Here is a 17854-nt window from a genome sequence, read left to right on the forward strand (position 1 = left end):
GATCGGACACGGTGGAGTGGGATGGTTTTGGCCCAGGATGGAGGGAGCTGTGTGCAAGGTGAAACGTGGGACGGTTCCTCTAGCCAGCACTGCCCAAAAGTTCATCAGCCCAGGGTCACACTGGGGAACACAGTGGCTTCCCCAAGGTCATGTGAGGAATCTGTCCATGGTAGGGCTGGAAACAGCCCAGATGTCCAAGATCCTGCCTTGATGGTCCAAAACGGTGTTTTCATGCTGTGTTACGGTTTTTGTGAGGACTGGAGGGCAGGTTCACAGCTCCTGCCACCACATGGATGTGGTTCAGGTCCCCCAGTTTGGGGGGAACTCTGTGGTATGAGCCCCTGCTCTGGGACATCTCCTGGGCTGCAGGGATGGATAGAGAAAGGGGGGAATTAAAAGATGCAGGAAGATGCTCTGATGCCATCTTCTCACCTCCGACACGTGTGTTTCTCCCACCAGGAATGGAGGTGGCCGGAGCGGCACCTTCTGTGCCTCCACCATGATCCTGGAGATGATCAAGTGTCACAACATGGCAGATGTTTTCTATGCTGCAAAGACCCTCCGCAACTATAAACCAAATATGGTGGAGACCTTGGTAAGCAGCAGACACCGCCGGCATCCACCGCGGCTGCTGGTTCCCACTCATCCCTCCGGCAGGGAGGAGAGGTGCCGGGGGATGTTCACCTCCCAAAAATCCTCCTTTCCCATCCCAAATCCTGATGAGCGTTATGGGCATCCTCATGCAGAGCATGTCTTGGTGAGCGTGCCAGCACCGTGCTGTGGGCTGGGGCGGACAGGGAGGCGAGGCAGCTCTTGAAAGGAGCCTCGGGCTTGCCTTCATCTTGCCGTGCTGACGTGTCCTTGGCGTCGGCGTTGGACTTGTTGGAAATCCTTCCCAGGAGTAATAAGGCAGGTTCGCATTAACTCACAGGGTGTAATTGCAGCTCTTCGGAGGGTTCGCGGTGCCGGGAGCAACTCCCAGGTGGAGTCAAAAAATTCCTGTTGGAAATGTCAAAGAATTAATTGGTGGACGAGCTGTTGGGGGGCAGCGATGGAGCCACGGTTCATGATGGGGAGGCTGGAGGTGGCAGTGGGTCAGGGTGAAAAGCCCGTGCCCGATTTCAGCCCGTGGATAACGGGACAGGGGAGGGAGGAGGCGTGTGTCCATCCCCGTGGTGGAGGAGTCCAGGTGTCTAGTAATGTTTTAAAAGCAAGTCAGCTGGAAATGTTTACCCTGTTCGGATTATAAAATCCCCAAGTTGGAAAATGAAATGGTTTTGAGGAGGGGATGTGATTTGCATTAGGAATTAAAGTGGAGGAGGAGGTGAGGGAGGGGACGGGGAGCAGAGGGAGGGATGCAGATAATGGAAAGATGATGCGACAAGCATGAAGCCACCAGACCCATTGGGCTAAATTGCAAAGGTATTAAAAAAAGGCAACATTTCGCATCAGGACACGAGCATCCTCCAGCCTCAAATGAACCTGAACCGTCTATTCTGGGAATCCCAATCTACTGGAGTCACTGGGAGGCCAGATCCTCGCCTGGTGTAAAGAGCCGCAGCCCGGTGGAGAGCAGCCAGCGCGTAGCAGTTTCCCACTGCTTGTGCATCTTCCCCCTCTGTTTGCCTGTGGGGTTTATTTTTATGATGATAAATGGAAACAATCCCTTTTCTTAATCCAAAAAGCATTATGTGCTTTTAATCTAAGCTGTCGCAGCCTCCTCGCTTTGAAGCCCTTCTCCCCTGCTGCCCGCTCCCACCTGGGGTCCCCGAGCAGCCGCCCACCCACGTGGGGATAACGGGATTTTCATGCCGGTGCTCGAGCTGCCGATGAGGATTTCAGGAGATGAGCTCTCCACTTTCCCTCCCTGCTGTCACACCCAGGATGCTCCCACGATGTCCCAGTGCTCACGGCACCATCGGAAAACTGATTTTTGGTTGTTTCCCCCCCCCCCCGCTTTGGCTGGTTTTGCTTGTTGGATGCTTGAAGGAGCAACATCTCACGGAGACGGGCGCTTCCGAGGTCTGAGCTGCCCGTAGTTATCTGCGCGAGTTGTATGAGGACAGGAGAGTGCAAGAACAGGTCACGTAAAGGAGAACGAGGATGGACGAGACTGCCTTCGCAAGCCCAATTTCAGTGGTTTTTGCTATAAAACCAGGAGCCAGCCATGCTGGGCTTTCCGTTTTGCATCTGGGGAGCCAGCTAGGGGGGAGCCAAGGGTGGGAGGATGCCGACGGCATCTGTAGTTGTCTTGGGAAAGGGAAAGGATGGGAGAGCGAGGCCGGAGAGGACCTTTCCCACCCGCACCCCTTGGCTCTGGTCTGCCGTCGCAGGCGGATCAGACTTTGACTCGAGCACCAAAATGCTCATTTGTTTGGCATTTCCCTTGGAAAATTTGGATTTTTGGAAGGGAAAGCTCCTGGGATGTCCCTTTGCACCTCGCCCCCCACACAAAGCAAACGCCCAGACCAAATCCCTGCCAGGGATGGAAAATGGCTTATGTTTTATCCGCAGCAGGAGAATTTGTGACGAGGAACGGTCCTGGCAGCTGGAGCAGGGTGTCTCTGGTAATCCCGCAGCCAGACTGTGGATGCTTGCCTGGGCACACTCCCCATTTGCAGCCTCTGCTGAACTCAAAAATACAAACTCTCTTTGATTTCATGCCTGGGATTTTATTTCAGACACCTCTGACCCCAGTCCCTATTGTTCCCATGGCTCCGCCACCATCTGATTGACACATGTCAATCACTGCAGTGCTGGGGGGGGTCGGACATGGGTGAGACTGATCCGTGGAGCCCCGCACTGGTGCTGCCTGGTTTGTACCCTGGTGTAGTGAATAAACTGTATTTTCACAGTAAGGGGACGTCACAGTCCTTGTCCATCCTTTGGGGCAGGCAAAGGTGCCGCGTGTCCCCACAACGCAGGAAATTCGGTGTGTGCGGTGCGTTTGGATCCGAGGGGTGGCTCATCCCCTTCCCCAGCGATGGGTGTTGTTTGCTGACAGCGGAGTTTTTCCTGGCTGTCGCTTCAGCGGGGCTGTCACAGGGGACAGGAGAGGGACACAGCCCCTGCCAGGGGTGACGTGTTTGTCCCGTAGAGCCCCTCACAGCCTTTTCCTTAGGGAAACTTATTTTGCCTTGAGAATAGAGAGCTTTGGGAAATCGTTTGCTCGGGATCGTAACACTCTCTTTTCTGTCTCCGAACAGGAGCAGTATCATTTCTGCTACGACATAGCACTGGAATATCTGGAGTCCCTGGAGACCAGATAGCACCTCGCCAGGAGAGCGGCGGCAAGGGCTTGCGCAGGGGTCGTGCCAACCGCGCGTGTCGCGCTTGGACGTTGTGTTAGTGCTGAAGGTGAGGAGGGAAACGGCAAAGGACCCAAGGAGAAAACCCATCAGATCAAGAAAAACGAAAGGATGTGAGGACGTGTTGGCTGCTCCCCATCTTCATCCTCCGCTCTCCATCTTTTCTTCCCGCCCTGAGCACATCTGAGCGGCCGTGGGTCGCATGCCACCACTCGTCCCGTCCCTGCATCACTCTGAGTCACGGTCGTGGGGTTGGTGTGCGCAGGATGTGGCCCCGCGGTGCTGCCCAGGCATCTCTAAAGCAGCTGGAGTGGAGGCCGGGGAGGGGAGGAGGATGGAAGGAGCTGAGGCCGTTTCCTAGCAGGGAAGGATGGATATTTGGAGAAGAGATGTTGCTTTTTAATTGTGCGTGGAGTCGAAGCTGCTCTTCCGAGGAGCCCAGACGGCTGCCGGCGGCTTTCGCCCTTGGTGGGGATGTGCTCTGAGCCCGAGCGAAGACCCTGAGAGGAGCTCTGGAGTTTCTGCCCGTTCGCACCATGAGTTTGATCTTCGCTTTTTTCAGTTCTGTGAGTTGCGACCCTTGGTGTATCCAGCCCTGGTCAGAGCGGGGAGGTGGGACGGTGGCGGGACGTGGACAGCGCTGGGCACATGATGTCCCTCTGCAGGGACCGACCCAGACCCCTCCTGGCGCATTTGCAAAGCTTTTCAAGTGACGGTTCCCCTGCGTCTCTGCACCATTTCTCCATCCGTAGCAATTAATTCCTCCTGGGCTGACCCGAAGGCACCAGCCCACGGGTCCATTTTTAACCCTTCCCTTGCGAATCGCTTGGCTTTTGCTGGGGGTGGCGAAGCGGGATGGTCAGTTTTGGTGATGGCGTCGGCGTGGGGTGAGCCATGCTGAAGCCCTGGGCCGTGGCAGTGCTTTGGGGCTGGGCACGGGGAGGTCCCTGCACCCCCAGTGCCACCCGGGAACGAGCGTATGGGGACGGTGATTGAAGGTACCTGGTACTTTATTGGCTTCGTCTGCTCTGGTCGGGTGTGAGATGGCACTTTTTCTGTCTGATATTATAATAATTACAGAGGTGTCTGCTTACAGGGGAGAGCTGTTGTGATCAAGCTGTGGTCAGGGTTTTCTCTCCCTCGCAAATGACCTCAAGAAGGTGCAACCAGAGGGACGCAGGTCTGGGATCTGCCTTAGAGACTTGAGGAACTGAGGGGAGGTTGCTTCTGTCTTGACGGCCAGGCAGAACCCTTCACAGTCATTGTTTGGGGGGGATGAAGCAGAACAGATGAGAAACTGTCCTCCATACACTGGAGGATGCATGTGGGCAACCCCGTCCTTCATGCTCCCCCCATCCTTCATCCCCCCCCATCTTCAGCCCCATCTCTCCAGGGCAGGGGAAGCTTCCCTGCCCGGAGGCTGGGGACCCATCTCCCCGGGACTTGCATTCAGATCCACACCATGGCTCAAAGCTTTGGAAGATGCGGTTTGGTTGGACAGATCTGCAGCACAAAGGCTGCAGAGCCAAACCAGCTGCACCCCAGGGTGAGCAAACCCAGGAGGTAGTTCCATCCACCTTCCAAGGTTGGAGGAGAGCACCAAGAGTGTCCTTTCTGCACCTTGGAGGATGTCCCACCTGCAGCCTTGCAGACTCCTGGAGGTGGTGATGGGCATTTCAGCAGCATCGGCGGGTTTTGCCCAGACACTCGGCTTTCCCATGTGCTTGCCAAATAATTCACATGGCCTGACAATAACTTATTCCAAGGGCTACAGAACGTTATTCCCCTCTGTTTCTGCCCCTGCTGTCTAACCCTGCCATGTGCCCACGCTGTCTCATCCCCAAACAGTCTGTTGACCCCACCAGAGCCTGCAGAACGGTCTGGTTACGCCAGCGCTCGCATCGCAAGGCTTGCCTTGGAATAAATTAGTGTCCTTTTCCCAATCCCCATCTCTTTGTAGATGCGTCCACACTGTCCCGGGGTACCCGCAGGGTGGTGGGTGCAGAGAGGTCCCAGGGTGCAGAAATTTTTTGGGTTTGTATGAAAACAGCTGAGCTGAACCTTTGAAATTCCCAGGACTGGGATGTTGGTGGCACCGTTCAGCCCCGGGGGCTGGAGGGATGCTGCTGCTCCTTCATCCCACGCCGGGAGCCTGGACCATCTGCGTCTCCCTCCGGTCCAGAGGGAGGGAGCATCCCGCAGTGAATCGCAGGTAAAGCGTTGCCAGAAAGAAAAGAAAAAAAAAAGGAAAATTGAAACCCTACTTAGTCCTAATGAGACAACAGAGACTGGAGGAGTTGTACATATGATTTAAAAGCAAGATTTTTTTTTTTTTTTTTTTGATATCTCCTTGCTGGTTGTCTCTGGGTTTTTAGGGCATCCCTTGTGAAGGGCAGACTTTGAAATCAAAGTGCTATAAAAACCAACTGATCTCCAACTCCTACTGAGATGCCCATATGACATGAGGCAAGGACATCCTGTACATAGAAATATATATATAGAAATATATATATAAAAATATAAATACTGTTCTTAAGATGGATAATGTTTATTGGTATTACAGATTGGAGTGGTGCTTTTTTTCTTTTTAATAAAAACAAAACAAAACAAAAAAAAAATTAAAACCTGAGAAAAACACCAAATTGGAACGATTGGTCTATATGCAGAAAAAGTGACCCCGAAAGCTGGCAGCATCCGAGAGCTGCTGCCGAAGGGACTGGTACCACGAGGCCGTTCCACCGCAGAGGGGGGACCGAGGGAGGGATGGCGAAGGAGGGCCGTGTCTGATGTGGATTGTACCACGCACATCCAGCTGTTGTTAACTGTTTTTTTATTATTATTATTATTATTATTTTTGGCTTTCTTTCCTTTTAAGAAAATCAGTTGCATAAATAAATGTTCCAAATTTGCGATGGCCTCTGGATTTCTTTCGCTGTGATGTAGGGAGCCCACATGCACGTACCAACCAGGCAGCTTGTAGAAAAGACCTCTGTGTGGGCCATATCTTGCTTTTCAAGGGTATTTTGGGGGGAGTACATTTCCAGGGCCAAATTCCAGGACTGCAAAACCTTCGTGGCACAGAGGAGCCGTGTTTGCCCGTTGCCATGCAGAGGAGATGGGGTTGCAGAGCTTTGCTGTGGGATTCCTCCTAATAACAGCGCAGCGAGATCTCGGACCGGGCGAGACCTGCCAGCCAACCTGTTGGGTGTCCACAGCTTCCCGCGATGCTTCTGAAAAGAAGTTTTCCATTGCTGGAAAAGGCGTCATGGAGGAAGAAGAAACTCTTTCAGTGCATTTCCCAGCTGGAAAATGAAATCCTATTGTAAGAAAAGCCTTCAGGAAAAGAAAGCTCCTGCTTTGTCTTCAGTGATTTATTTATTACAAAGCAGCCTTCAGTTAAATGTGTTGTGATATTAAACACTTCCAGTAACACTTGAGTCTTAATTTAATGGAGACCAAGGAAAAAAAAAATCTAATTGACTTGTCAGGACTGTTTTTCATCTTTAATTAAGGTTCGTGAAGGATGCGGTAATTACATTTTACCAATAAATAATAAAAAGGGGGGGATAATGCAAATTAACATCAAGAATGGCACTTGGGAAGGGCTCTGGGTGTGCACGTCAGCTCTGGGCTGTGGGGTCAGCCCTTGGAAGGGGTGTCCCTGGGGGTGAGCTCGTTGTCCCCAAGGAGGGACAGGGTGGCCCCGAGCAGCGGCAGTGCCCTGGGTGATGGGGGGTACGAGCTGGGCTGGCCCCTGCAGCCTCCAGCGCTCTGCTCCCTGGTGTGGGGGGGTTGGGGCTGCTGGGGGAGCTGTACCCCCCTGGCCATCGGCAGCGTCCCACTGCTGCCTGCTCCTTTCCCTTCCCACTCGCTATCCGTGGCAGTGACTGCAACAAAACCAACCCTGACACCAAACCAAACTGGAAAGCATCAGATAAATTTGCATCTCTAAAAACTAAAGCAAAAGATAACCTGCAAGGTTATTGCTGTGCGACTCCGGGCGTCTGGCTTCCCTGGCTCCCCTGCAGCCAACAGCCCGGTCCCAAGGCACCGCTGGGCTGGCCACCAGCTTGGTGGCTCGTCCATCCAGAGCTGCTTTTGATTACTTCAGTGCCTGGTCACCCTCTTCCCTGTAGTCCCCTCCTTGCCAGAGCTGGAGCCTCGCTCTTCCCAAGCTGTATTTCAGCCACAGCTCGTTGGGCACTTGCTGTCACCGGCTGCTAATGATGAAAAAACCTTTCCTCGGGGTTTTATGAAGGCCATCATTCCATCAGCTGGTCCGTAATGAAGAGAGAAAGAGCAGCTGCTCCCTGGGACCCCGCTCCCACCAAGAACGATGAATTACCCCTTCTCTGCTATGCCCCATTAAGGTAAAAGGAGGAGCTATTTCTGCGGGGACAAGGGTGATGGTGGCCGGGTTTGGTGGCTCTCTCAGATTCCAGGAGCTCGGTGAAGTGGGTGGCATCACTTTCATTCCTTGCTTCATCCCTGCAACATCTCAAAGAGGCATGGAGAGCCCAGGAGCACCAACAGGTAACGGCATCGTCCTGCGGAGACGGGGCAGGACCAGGAGTCTGGGTCCCCATCCCATGGAGATGTCCCTTGGAGATGTCCCTCCTGTCGCACCTCTGGTTCATCAGCGTGTCCCGGTGAGTGATGTGTTGGGGGGTAGCCCAGGGATGGAGACGAGACGGGGCGAAACTCCTCCTTCCCCGCTCTGCAGAGCCCGGAGTGCCTTGGCATGGCCGCAGGCACCAGGGTCTCGCTGCCGCTCTCTGCCAGGCATGGACAGATGAGAGGCGTTTAAAAGGAGCGCCTCACATTTCAGTGACTAATCCAAACGTGCTGTCCAATGCCCAACTTTTGGCCCTTGGGAATCATTCCCCAACTCAATGCCTCCTTTGTGCTGTTATCTGCAGCACACGTGCCCTGGTAGAGGTGGTAATAATTTCCCCAAGCCAGTGTCATGGTATTGTTGGAGGTGACCTTGATATTCTTGTTCCGTTCACGGGCTTGTTCCCTAATCCAGGCTGACAGAGAGTGCTGGATGTGCTGGGGGAGCCCGGCTCTGGCCCCTGGCTGGTGTCCAGCAGTAGCTGCAGAGGTGGGACCTCTGTCCCCATTGACCCGCGTCCTCCTGCCTGGAGGGGTTGGTGTTCCCAGGGGATGCTCCACTCTGTCCTCGGCAACCCCGTCATGGCCATCCTGTCCTGTACAAATGCCCGCTGGTGGTCCCCATGCCATGTCACTGGATATGGCCGTTTCCCACAGCAGCTACTGCTGTGCAAAGACCCATCTGGAGCACATGATGCCCGATGAAGCCGTGGGATGGAGAAAGGTGCTGATCTTTCTGGGGCAGGAGCAATCCACATTCCCCTCCTTCCTCCTCTCTGGGTCAGCAAGTAACGGGGTGTGCAGGGAGGTTGTTCCTTGCACCAGCACTCCTGTCCTCGGGGCTGCTCAGCCACTGGTGGTGGGGGTTGCAGGAAAAATGAACTTGAGAGTCTTTGGCTCGTGAGGGTCTGCAGGTGGAGCCCCTGGAGAGCCTTCAACCCAGGCACATTTTTAGGACATGGGGAGTGTTGTCAGGAGGGTGCCCAGATCTCATCCACCCATCTCAGTGGGTGGAGCCACCCGGTTATCGAGGGACATGACCGAGGTAGCCAAAGGAATCATGGGCACAGCAAGGGTTTCCTTTTCGCTCTTCTCCTCCAGTGCTTCAGGCAAAGAGGGTCCTTTCCTGGTGTGGGGGTCCTACCTGGGGCTCCCCACTTCTGCCCCTCTCAGCAGCTCGTGGCAGTTCACCCTCTCAGGTTTTGGCTTGTTCCTTTTTATGTGGCAATTTAAAAGTTGTCTTGAGTCAAGGGTGAGGGCAAAAGCAGGGCTGGGGAAGGCGTGTGTTAAAACCTTCCAGATTAACCTTGGCAAATTAATTCATTAAAGCAAAACCCAAATTCAATTAGTTACAGTGGCCCATTTATCACCTGTGATGTATCTGCAAGGCTAAGTGCTGTCTGTGGCTCAGGTTGGGCAGATCATCTCCATCCCCTCTCTGATCCCCAGCGCCCAGAGACCCTGCCGAGCATCAACACTTCCCAAGCTCATCCAATGGGACCAGAATGGGGACAAGCCTATCACGCTCCTGTCCCGGCTGTCCATCCTTGCTTTGCAAATGAGCCCAACAGCCTGGACTGGTCATGAGTGGTTGGTCTCAATGGCACCAAAATGTGGCCCTTGGGATGAGCGATGGGAGATGCCCTCTGCATGCGGAGTTTTGGGGTGCTCCTCGGGATACACATTGGCTCGTGCTGACATAGGGCCCATGTGTAAAAAGTTTTAACCCCAGTTTACTTCTTACTTCTGTGCTCCCACCAGCAGAGCTCAACTCCAAAACTGGGAGCTGGAGCGGTCCAGACGGGCGAGCCAGGGTGCTGCACCCCCCCCAATCCAACACGTACCATGTTTCAGCTCCGTAACTCAGCCCGTCCTGTGCAGGTACCACCAGGTTTCACTAGCGTTACAGCCTGGCTATTCTCAGCCCTTGGCCCTGTGGGTGCGTGGGGAGATGGGGAGCTCCCGGGTCCATCCGGAGCATGATCCGGAGACCCAGGAAAGCCCCAGACAGGCCAGTTTGGGGTACTATCGCTCTCTTGCTGCAATGGGGAGCCGCCCAGGAGAAGGAAAAGGAAAGGTTCCTCCTGCTAGCGTTATTAAAAGAAAAAAGAGCCCCCACACCCCATCATTTCTGTTTTAAGCCCAGGGTGGTGCCTGATGTCCCGTGGGAGCAGGGAGCGACGCTGGCAGCAGCCTGGTCCCGGCTGGGGATTTCTGTCTTTGCCAAGCAGCGGCTGTGGGAGCTTGAGGAGGAAGAGGAGGGTGAGACACTTTGCCTCCGTGTTTCCCCCCACCTGATGTTCTGGCTGTTAACACGGGGCTGCCTTAACCCGCAGAGCTGCGAGCGGGGATTTCCCGTTGGAAAAGTGCTTTGCTAGAAATGCTTCGATCACCTCTTGGGCGGCTAAGAGCAGCCAGAGCTTAAAACACAAGTAAAAAGCAGGAGTTGTGGTCACGATTGGTTTTATAGAATGAACTGCTGATAAGGATTCTGCAAATTCTCCTCCTGCTGAAGTTTCCCTAAATTTTTGACTTGCAGGAGAAAAGAAAGAAAACCAGCTCTAAAATTGAGCAATTCTATATAAAACAAATCCCTTCGGGAGAAAATATGAGTTAGTACAATGTTGCTTGGTTCATATTTTGAAAAGAAGTGCTTGGAGGGTCTCTATTTGGGCTTACCTTGCAGGACGACCTTGTTCCTGTGGACAGCCTGGCTCTGCAGGGATGCCCATGGCACTTCTTCCACGATGGGCACGGGGAGCGGAGGCTGAAGAGCCTGCTCCAGGGCAGTGCCAAGCTCCCCATGTCCGTGCAGCGAACCTGTGGCACAGACACTGCGCTTTGCTGGAGACTTCCCATCTCTCCAGTGCTGCGAATGCAGCAGGGTAATTTATTTAAGTAGCCTTAATGGTACTGTAATCTATATGCTGATAGTGTCACCTCTAAATGTTCCATCAAAAGGCTCAATGGGAAGAATTTGTATTTCGAAATAAATATTTCCTCACGGTGTGCAAAATATCTAATCATGTATTTATCCTTAAGTACTTCCAAAAGTCAACATAATTATTCCAGTCCCATTAAGTTTAATTTGCAGTAAATTATGCATTTAGCTTTAAGTTGAGGTTGCTGGTTAGAGTCAAGATAAAGCTCTTGCTATTTATAAAGCAGTATTTCAGCGTGGATATAAAATACCAATGGTTGGACAAGAAAATCCTGCTCGGGAAGTTTGGGGAGAATTTCAAATAGGGAGGCTAACAAAAAAAATCTGTACAGTAAGTGTCTAATCACAGATGTGTAAGCACAGTCAGTCAACTAATATGAACTCCCAAACAGCTTACGGGGGCTCGGTCTGCCAAAAGAATTTTCCTCTGGCTAGAAAATTTGTTATTTTTCTCAGGACGTGGTTTTGAAAAACAAATTAATCATTTAACTTTCCTTTTAGCGTTGTGTGTTTGAGGTTTACAGGACAGGGAAGGTGTTCCCACTGGAAGAGGCAGAACAGCTTTTATCTGTGATTTATCTGTGGTCTTGGATGTCCCTGTAGATTAATGGCAGCAGATAATTGATCCTCTCCTCCCTGAGCAGCTTGAAGCACTTTGAGTCAATAGGAAATCTCCGATGGCCAACGATGGGTGCTCAATCTGCCCTTCCAGATTAATGATGGCTGGACCCGTGTCTCCATGTGTTGGATCCATGGATCCATGTCTCCGTGTGCCAGACCCTCTGCACTTTGGGGTCAATGGCCAAGTGACATATTTCTATCCACTCCCAACAGGTGAAGAAGTTCATGGAAGGACTTTCAGTCCCAAAGAGACTGCGTTGGTGGTGCCAATAGATTGAAAAATTGCCCGTTTGCTGGTGGGCTGGAGGGTGTCCCCTCGGGTAAGGCAAGAGCGGAGGGGATCTGGGTTGGCTGCTTGATTTTGTCGGTGGCTCTTTGGGGATTTTCAGGACAAGATCTCCAAGCACTTCACCTCTCCCTTCCTAAAACTGGGATGATGTTGTCTGAGCTGGAGTTGGTGGGCTGCTCCCCTGTGTGCGGCATCGCTGGGGAAGGCTCAGGGCAGTCCCCTGTACCGGGGAGAACATCTCCCATCGCTCACTGTCACCCTGGGGACAATGATCCTGCTGTCCTCCTGCCCTCCACTGCTCTGACAGAGCTCTTGGCCAAGGACAGCCCAGTGCTTAGCAAAGCAGGACTTGCTCAGGGCGCTTGGGATGCTGTGGCTGCCCATTAAAAAGGGCTCAGCTGGTTGGTAAAGCTGCCAGATTTCTAAAGAGGAGGCACTCAGCCGTGTCTGAACTTTGGGCCTCTCTTGGGGGCAGTCAGAGATGAATGCACCCGAAATTACCGAGGACTTTGGAAAATGAGGGCCTGAAGCATCCCTGCAGGGATGCACGGGGGCTGTAGCCAGGTCAGCAGCAGGATGAAACCATCCCTGGGACTCAGGGAAGTGGTCTGCTGGGAGCCTAGGGGCTGCCGCTGCAAAACCGGTGCAGCCCAAAGGAGCGGTGCCCACGGCAATCGCACACGTAGGTGACTTTCCAGGGGTTTTGCTGGCAGCAGTGGGATTTCAGCTGAGTGTCGGGGTGGCTCAGGCACGTTTCTGGCACTGGAGGTGCAGAAAAACACCCTCGGCCAGCCGAGCCCACGTCCCCACCTTCCCACTGGCCCCCCGCTGCCGTCCCCCCGCTGCTCAGCTGCTGTTCGTGCTGATCTTTCTCTTCCTCTCGCTGAGCCCTGAAACTTCTTCGCTGCTGTTGGAGTGGAAGCTTCCCGCAGCTCCCCCGGGGTGCCTGCGCTGTTTTGTTTTCTAATTTGGGACATGAAAAGAAGCGCCATCTCCCCGGCACACGATGGGCCGTGTACTTTGCTCCGTAGACCTTGAAGCAGCCTCCCCCCATGGCCCGAGCCCTGCTGACGCAGCAGCGGGTGGGTTCGGAGGGACGGCTTTGAACTTGGCTGCTCGTCCCCCGCCGGTCGCGGCGTGGGCTTGGGGCGGCAGGCTGTCGGCAGAGCAATCGCCCTCGAATGAAACAGCACACGAGCACCTCGGGCAGCCCACGCTGGTGCTGCCTATTGATCAAGCATTCACCATTCTTAAATGGATGGCGTTTAAAAAAACCCCAGGGAATACGGAGCAGCTCGTCTCTCCCTGCTCTGTGGGACACTTAATGCGGTTTGAAGAGGCATCGGCTGACTTGGCATCTCCGGGATTTTTGTTTTTATAAAATCAAAATTCATTAGAAATGTCTGGCTGGGAACTAGGTCTCATAGCCTGCTTTTTTTTGTTTTGTTTTGTTTTTTTTTTTGCCAGGACTAGCTTTACAGCGAGAAATGTCTAGATCGTGGCAGGGAGGCTGGAGTGGCTGTGGGAAGGATGAGGAAGGGAGTGGGAAGGCGATGGCTGTCCCCGAGCTCGGCCCCAAGGACCCCAGGAATCCACCAAAGTCCTGGTGAGGGCATGGATGGAGGACTGTTGGGATGGGATTCAGAAAGCTGTTACTCCAAGGAAGGGTGAGAAAGTCACAGGAGATTTTTGTCTATGTAAACCTGTACCGTCATCTATCTGTGCATCAGTCCCTGCCTCCCCCCGTCTCCCTTCCTGCTTCTTTCTCTTGCAATCGCATCCGGCTGTGAGCTCGTCTGGCAAAGGCAGGAAGGAGACCTGGCCCCCAACACTGCCGGCCGGTGCAAATAGGATTGGAGGTGACTCGAGAAATGTCACTTTATATGCAAACAAAGTTTCCTCCAGTGAAAATTGCTGAGGGGAGGGAGAGGAGAGCTGGCGTTGCAGGAGCAGGCAGCAGCGCGCAGCAAGCTGCTCTCCTTTCTGATTGCTTTCCCCCAGCCTAGAGAAAAAGGTGTGTTCAAGCTAATGTGCCACATTTGGACTTGATATCAGTCTGCCAATCTCAACGCTGATATACCGGCCGCCAGCCTAATTTGGCCTGCGGAGCCTGGTTCTGGTGTCAGTCCCCCCACCACAGGCCAGGCGTACGGCTGCAGCATGGTATGGCGGTGTGAAGCCTGGGCAATGTCAGCTCCGATGAGGTTTTTGTTTTTTTTTCCTTATAGGACATATGCTATTGCAGATGTTTTTGCACCTGAATAGCACCAGCTATCAAACTCATTTTGTTGAATTTGTGGTGTCTGGTGTGACTCAAACAGCGCTCCCGGGATCCTGGCTCCCAGCCCCATCCTCTGGGCAGGACTGGCTGCCTGCAGCGGGGTGGGTACCGCCGGGAACGGGGTGATGGGCTGCGGGGAGGTGGGCAGGAGAGGACGGATCCTGCCGGAGGGAGAGCAGGGTCTTACAACCATACTTCCCATCGGGTGTCTTCAGCGGCATCCGGATACACTGTGCTGGAGGCAGCTGCTTTGCTAATTCACAGGGACCCGGGGCAGCTCACCCTGGGGAGCTGGTGGTGGAACATCAGGGGGTGAGGCAGGACCCTCCTCTGAAACTGAGACTTATGCACCGAAGTGTAGAAACTTTTCCAGGAGAGTAATCATTTCACAGCAATTTTCACACTTATGGCTTTGGGTTTTTTCTTCTTTTTTTTTTTTTCTTTTTTTTTTTTCCTTTTTCCTTTTTCCTTTTTCCTTTTTCCTTTTCTTTTTTTTTTCCTTTTTTCTTCTTTTTTTTGGAAGGACAGCATATTTCACCACATCAAAAAATTTCTGCTGAATAGACACTAAAGACCGAAGCCCCTCTGGGTATTTCTCCATCCATTCTTTTGGAGCTAACCCAGGAGTCCTGTGCTCTATAGCTGTCATAGTCATCTTCTACTCAAACCCCAGAGATGCTGCTCGATTCCCAGATATCCAGGTGCAGCCCCCGCCAAAGGAAATTTGGAAACGCTCAGTTTTGGGGGCAGGACGTGTGTTTATGTATGAGTGCAGTGCCCTCAGCTCCTTGCAGCCCTGTTTGCAGGGTGCAGACCGTCCTCAGCCCCGAGAGGCTGCAGAGAGCAGAGACAGATGAAGGGTTGGGCGAAGCAGAGATGAAATGCTGCATCCAAGGTCATGAAGGCAGTCAATGACACAGCCAAGAGTTACACACTGAGCCCCTGTGTTTCAGGTGATCTTCAGACTGGGTCACGCTGTTGTGCAATGCCAAGGTAGGCACTTACTATCAAATCATATTCCCCTTTTTGTTTTCTCTTTCCCAAGAGCTTTTGGAGACCATTAAGAGAAACAAGAGGTGTTTGCAAGGTTAAGAGACTCAGTGTCTAAACTTACCATAAAGGTTTTTGCAGTAATTTACAGCTGTAGGCAGCAAGCGCTCTTCATGGGGGGAAGGGAAATGCAATTTAAGAGAACAGAAATAAATAAGAAGCCGCAGCAGCTAACACTCTCTGATTTAATCCCCAGCCCACGAGAAAGATTTATTCCATTATCTGACAGTTTGATCGCTCCAGGAATCCCATAGGTCAACGCATATCTGCTGTTGTTATCTCTGGGCTGTTTCCACCGAGATGCAGAGGGAAGATTTGTTAAAGAGATGAACCAAAGAGGGGTGCTGATAGGAGTGTAATAACTGGGACCCCCAGAGACCTTTGGCATGGAGATAACCTGAGAGATGCCTCTACGCAGCGGCCTGTGTGTGTTGCTCTGTGCTGTGGATGGGAGGGAAACCTCGTGGGGTAAGAGGAAAGCTTGAACCTACATGTCTGCTTGGAAATAGAGAGGATGAAGAGCTGGTGGGCAGGTGGGTCTGTGCAGATGGAGCAGCCCCTGCCCAGCACCCCCATGGTGCCACGGCTGCGCCAGGGGCTGGTCTCCATGCAAGGGGTGCAGATCGATGGGGCAGAGCTGGGGCAGTCTACCATGGGGCTGACAACACAGGTCTAGATGGGGGAAGACACCGGGAGCCGACATCACTCAGTGCCTGCAGGCTGCTGTGGGGGCTTATTTCCACCTGTGCCCCACGGTCCTCCATGGGTAGCTTCATCATACGTTGCTCTCTGTTACCCCACTGACGTTATAAGGAATTTGGAAAGTAAAAGTCTGGCCACTGAGGACCTTCTGGGATCAGAAGGACCAAATCCCTTCGTGAAAGGGGAATCTGTTCCCTGCTATGGGGCTGAGCCCCCACACAGAGGGTGTCGGTGGCTCCTACTACCTTTGTTGGGGGCGAGCAGGCAGGTAGGAGGGCATGCTTTGCACACTCGCGTGCAAAGAGGCACCCAGAAAAGGGAAATTTGGTCACGAGTAGTGGACAAACCCAGAATACAGGGTGGAGGGACCATATGAAACCAGCTTTAGGGGCCCAATGCAACCAGAAATCCTCTTGTAAGTCCTTCAGAGGAGGGAAAAGCCACCCAACCGCTTGGTGCAGGGAGAGGGAAGCTTGTAGGATGAAGGATGGATGAATCATTAAGTCATTAACCTTCCTTAGCAAGGGCAGGCACATCTCAGGTGTTTCACAGGTGAAAGCAATGAAGGAGGGGAGGACCTCAGGGCCGGGGAGGGTTCATGTACAGACCCCTGGGAAGGAGCTTGAGCACGTACCCCTGGGTTGCTGGAGCTTGGGCAATGGTCTGGTCAGATGGTGTGAGATGCTTGCAGGATGGTGGTGCTCTGTCTGTTGTTGGACCAGGTGAAAGTGGCTCCTGAAGTGCAGGTGCATGAAGGACTTACCTCCTGGGGCCATCACAGCTCAGTGTTTGATGTGTCCTTGTCCTGTTTCAGTGTCTGAGCTGCAGAGCTGGCTATTCAGGTTGGTTATCTTGAAGGCTGCTGTGTTTGGGAGTCACTGTGGGAGGAATTGGAAGACCCTTCCATCAGGAAAAGCCCTGTGCAGTGGTGTGGGACACCAGTGTCGTGGGCATGGTGTTCCTGTGAGCCGTGCAGATGCTGGCAGACAGGTTTCCTGCTCCAGATGCTTCTTGGTTTAGATGCCAGGAAAGGGTGAGTGGGATGCATCCCTTTAAAACCCTGAAGGAATGAGACGTAGGTTGAAAGCAGGGCACCTGCAACAGGTTTCCCTCCCCATGGTTTTCTCTTTCACCCTGCTTGGCCATGGGTGCCTCTTGCACAACCCCAGCATCCCCTCCCAAACATCATCTCTGCTCTGTGTGTCTGGGAGGGGCCATCAAAGAGCCCCACCAGGGTACTCATTTCCCCACTTGCTTTTCTCTGTAAATTAACCATTTCTCAGTGCTTCCCCTCGTCTTCCCTTGTTGTCTAATAATTTCCCATTGCAGAGTGTGCCTTTTGCTGTTGGAGCTGCCTGGGAATGGCACCAAAAAAGCCACGGGAAATGCTCCTACGCAATCAGGCATGTAGCCACAGAAACATATGCGGAGGGAAATGCAGCCCATACCAACAAACAGCCAGAATGCAGATACATAAACAGACACAAACAAACAGGCTCACACCCTCCAGTAAGCCTGAAACACATCCACATGGGCAGATGCTTGAGGAAGCCTATATGGAGACAGTTACACAAAAATGTACATGCACGTATAGGTTTTTCCCCTTCCATGCTGCTGTAGCAAGAGCAAACGCAAAGGTGGGGCGCAAATGCCTTAAACACCCATGGACATGCTGCCCGTTTGGCAAAGACCTCTTGGTTTGAGTGTCTCTCTCTGGCTGAAATCAAATATATTGCCAAGATCCAGAAGCTGAAGTTGTTTGCAAGCCTGCCCTTGCCCAATTTCATGGCTTTCATGGGCTCTTTCATTTAGTGAAAGGCTGGCTAATGACTGCACAAGGGTGGGCAGAAAACTGCTGGCCAAGGAAAGGGTGTGAGATGGGTAGATGGAAGCCTAATTAGCAGCGTTGCCTTAATTGAGCAGAGGAAGGGGCTGGGGGCTGCATTTTTCTGTGGGAAAATGTTGGGGTTTTTTCTCCTGATCCAAGGTTTTTCCAGCATTAACTAAATAACTATCAGCAGCCTGGCTGGCCTCTGCACGCCGTGCCA

General features: G+C 52.9%; 1 protein-coding gene across 5 annotated transcripts in view; it reads left to right on the forward strand.

Moving 5' to 3' along the window:
- PTPRU (protein tyrosine phosphatase receptor type U) overlaps nucleotides 1-6194 on the forward strand; it is a 73234-nt gene extending 67040 nt beyond the window's left edge. For 3 of the 5 annotated variants that reach the window (XM_054802554.1, XM_054802555.1, XM_054802556.1), the window contains 2 exons: nucleotides 460-595; nucleotides 3207-6193. In XM_054802554.1, coding sequence (XP_054658529.1) covers nucleotides 460-595; nucleotides 3207-3269 — 199 coding nt within the window. In that variant the 3' untranslated portion in view covers nucleotides 3270-6193. Of the gene's footprint in view, nucleotides 1-459; nucleotides 596-3206 lie in introns of all 5 variants that reach the window. The other 2 variants (XM_054802553.1, XM_054802557.1) reach the window with 1 other exon arrangement.
- Nucleotides 6195-17854: the final 11660 nt, after the last annotated feature.

Source organism: Grus americana, chromosome 23 (genome assembly GCF_028858705.1).
Source record: "Grus americana isolate bGruAme1 chromosome 23, bGruAme1.mat, whole genome shotgun sequence".
Classification (NCBI taxonomy): domain Eukaryota; kingdom Metazoa; phylum Chordata; class Aves; order Gruiformes; family Gruidae; genus Grus; species Grus americana.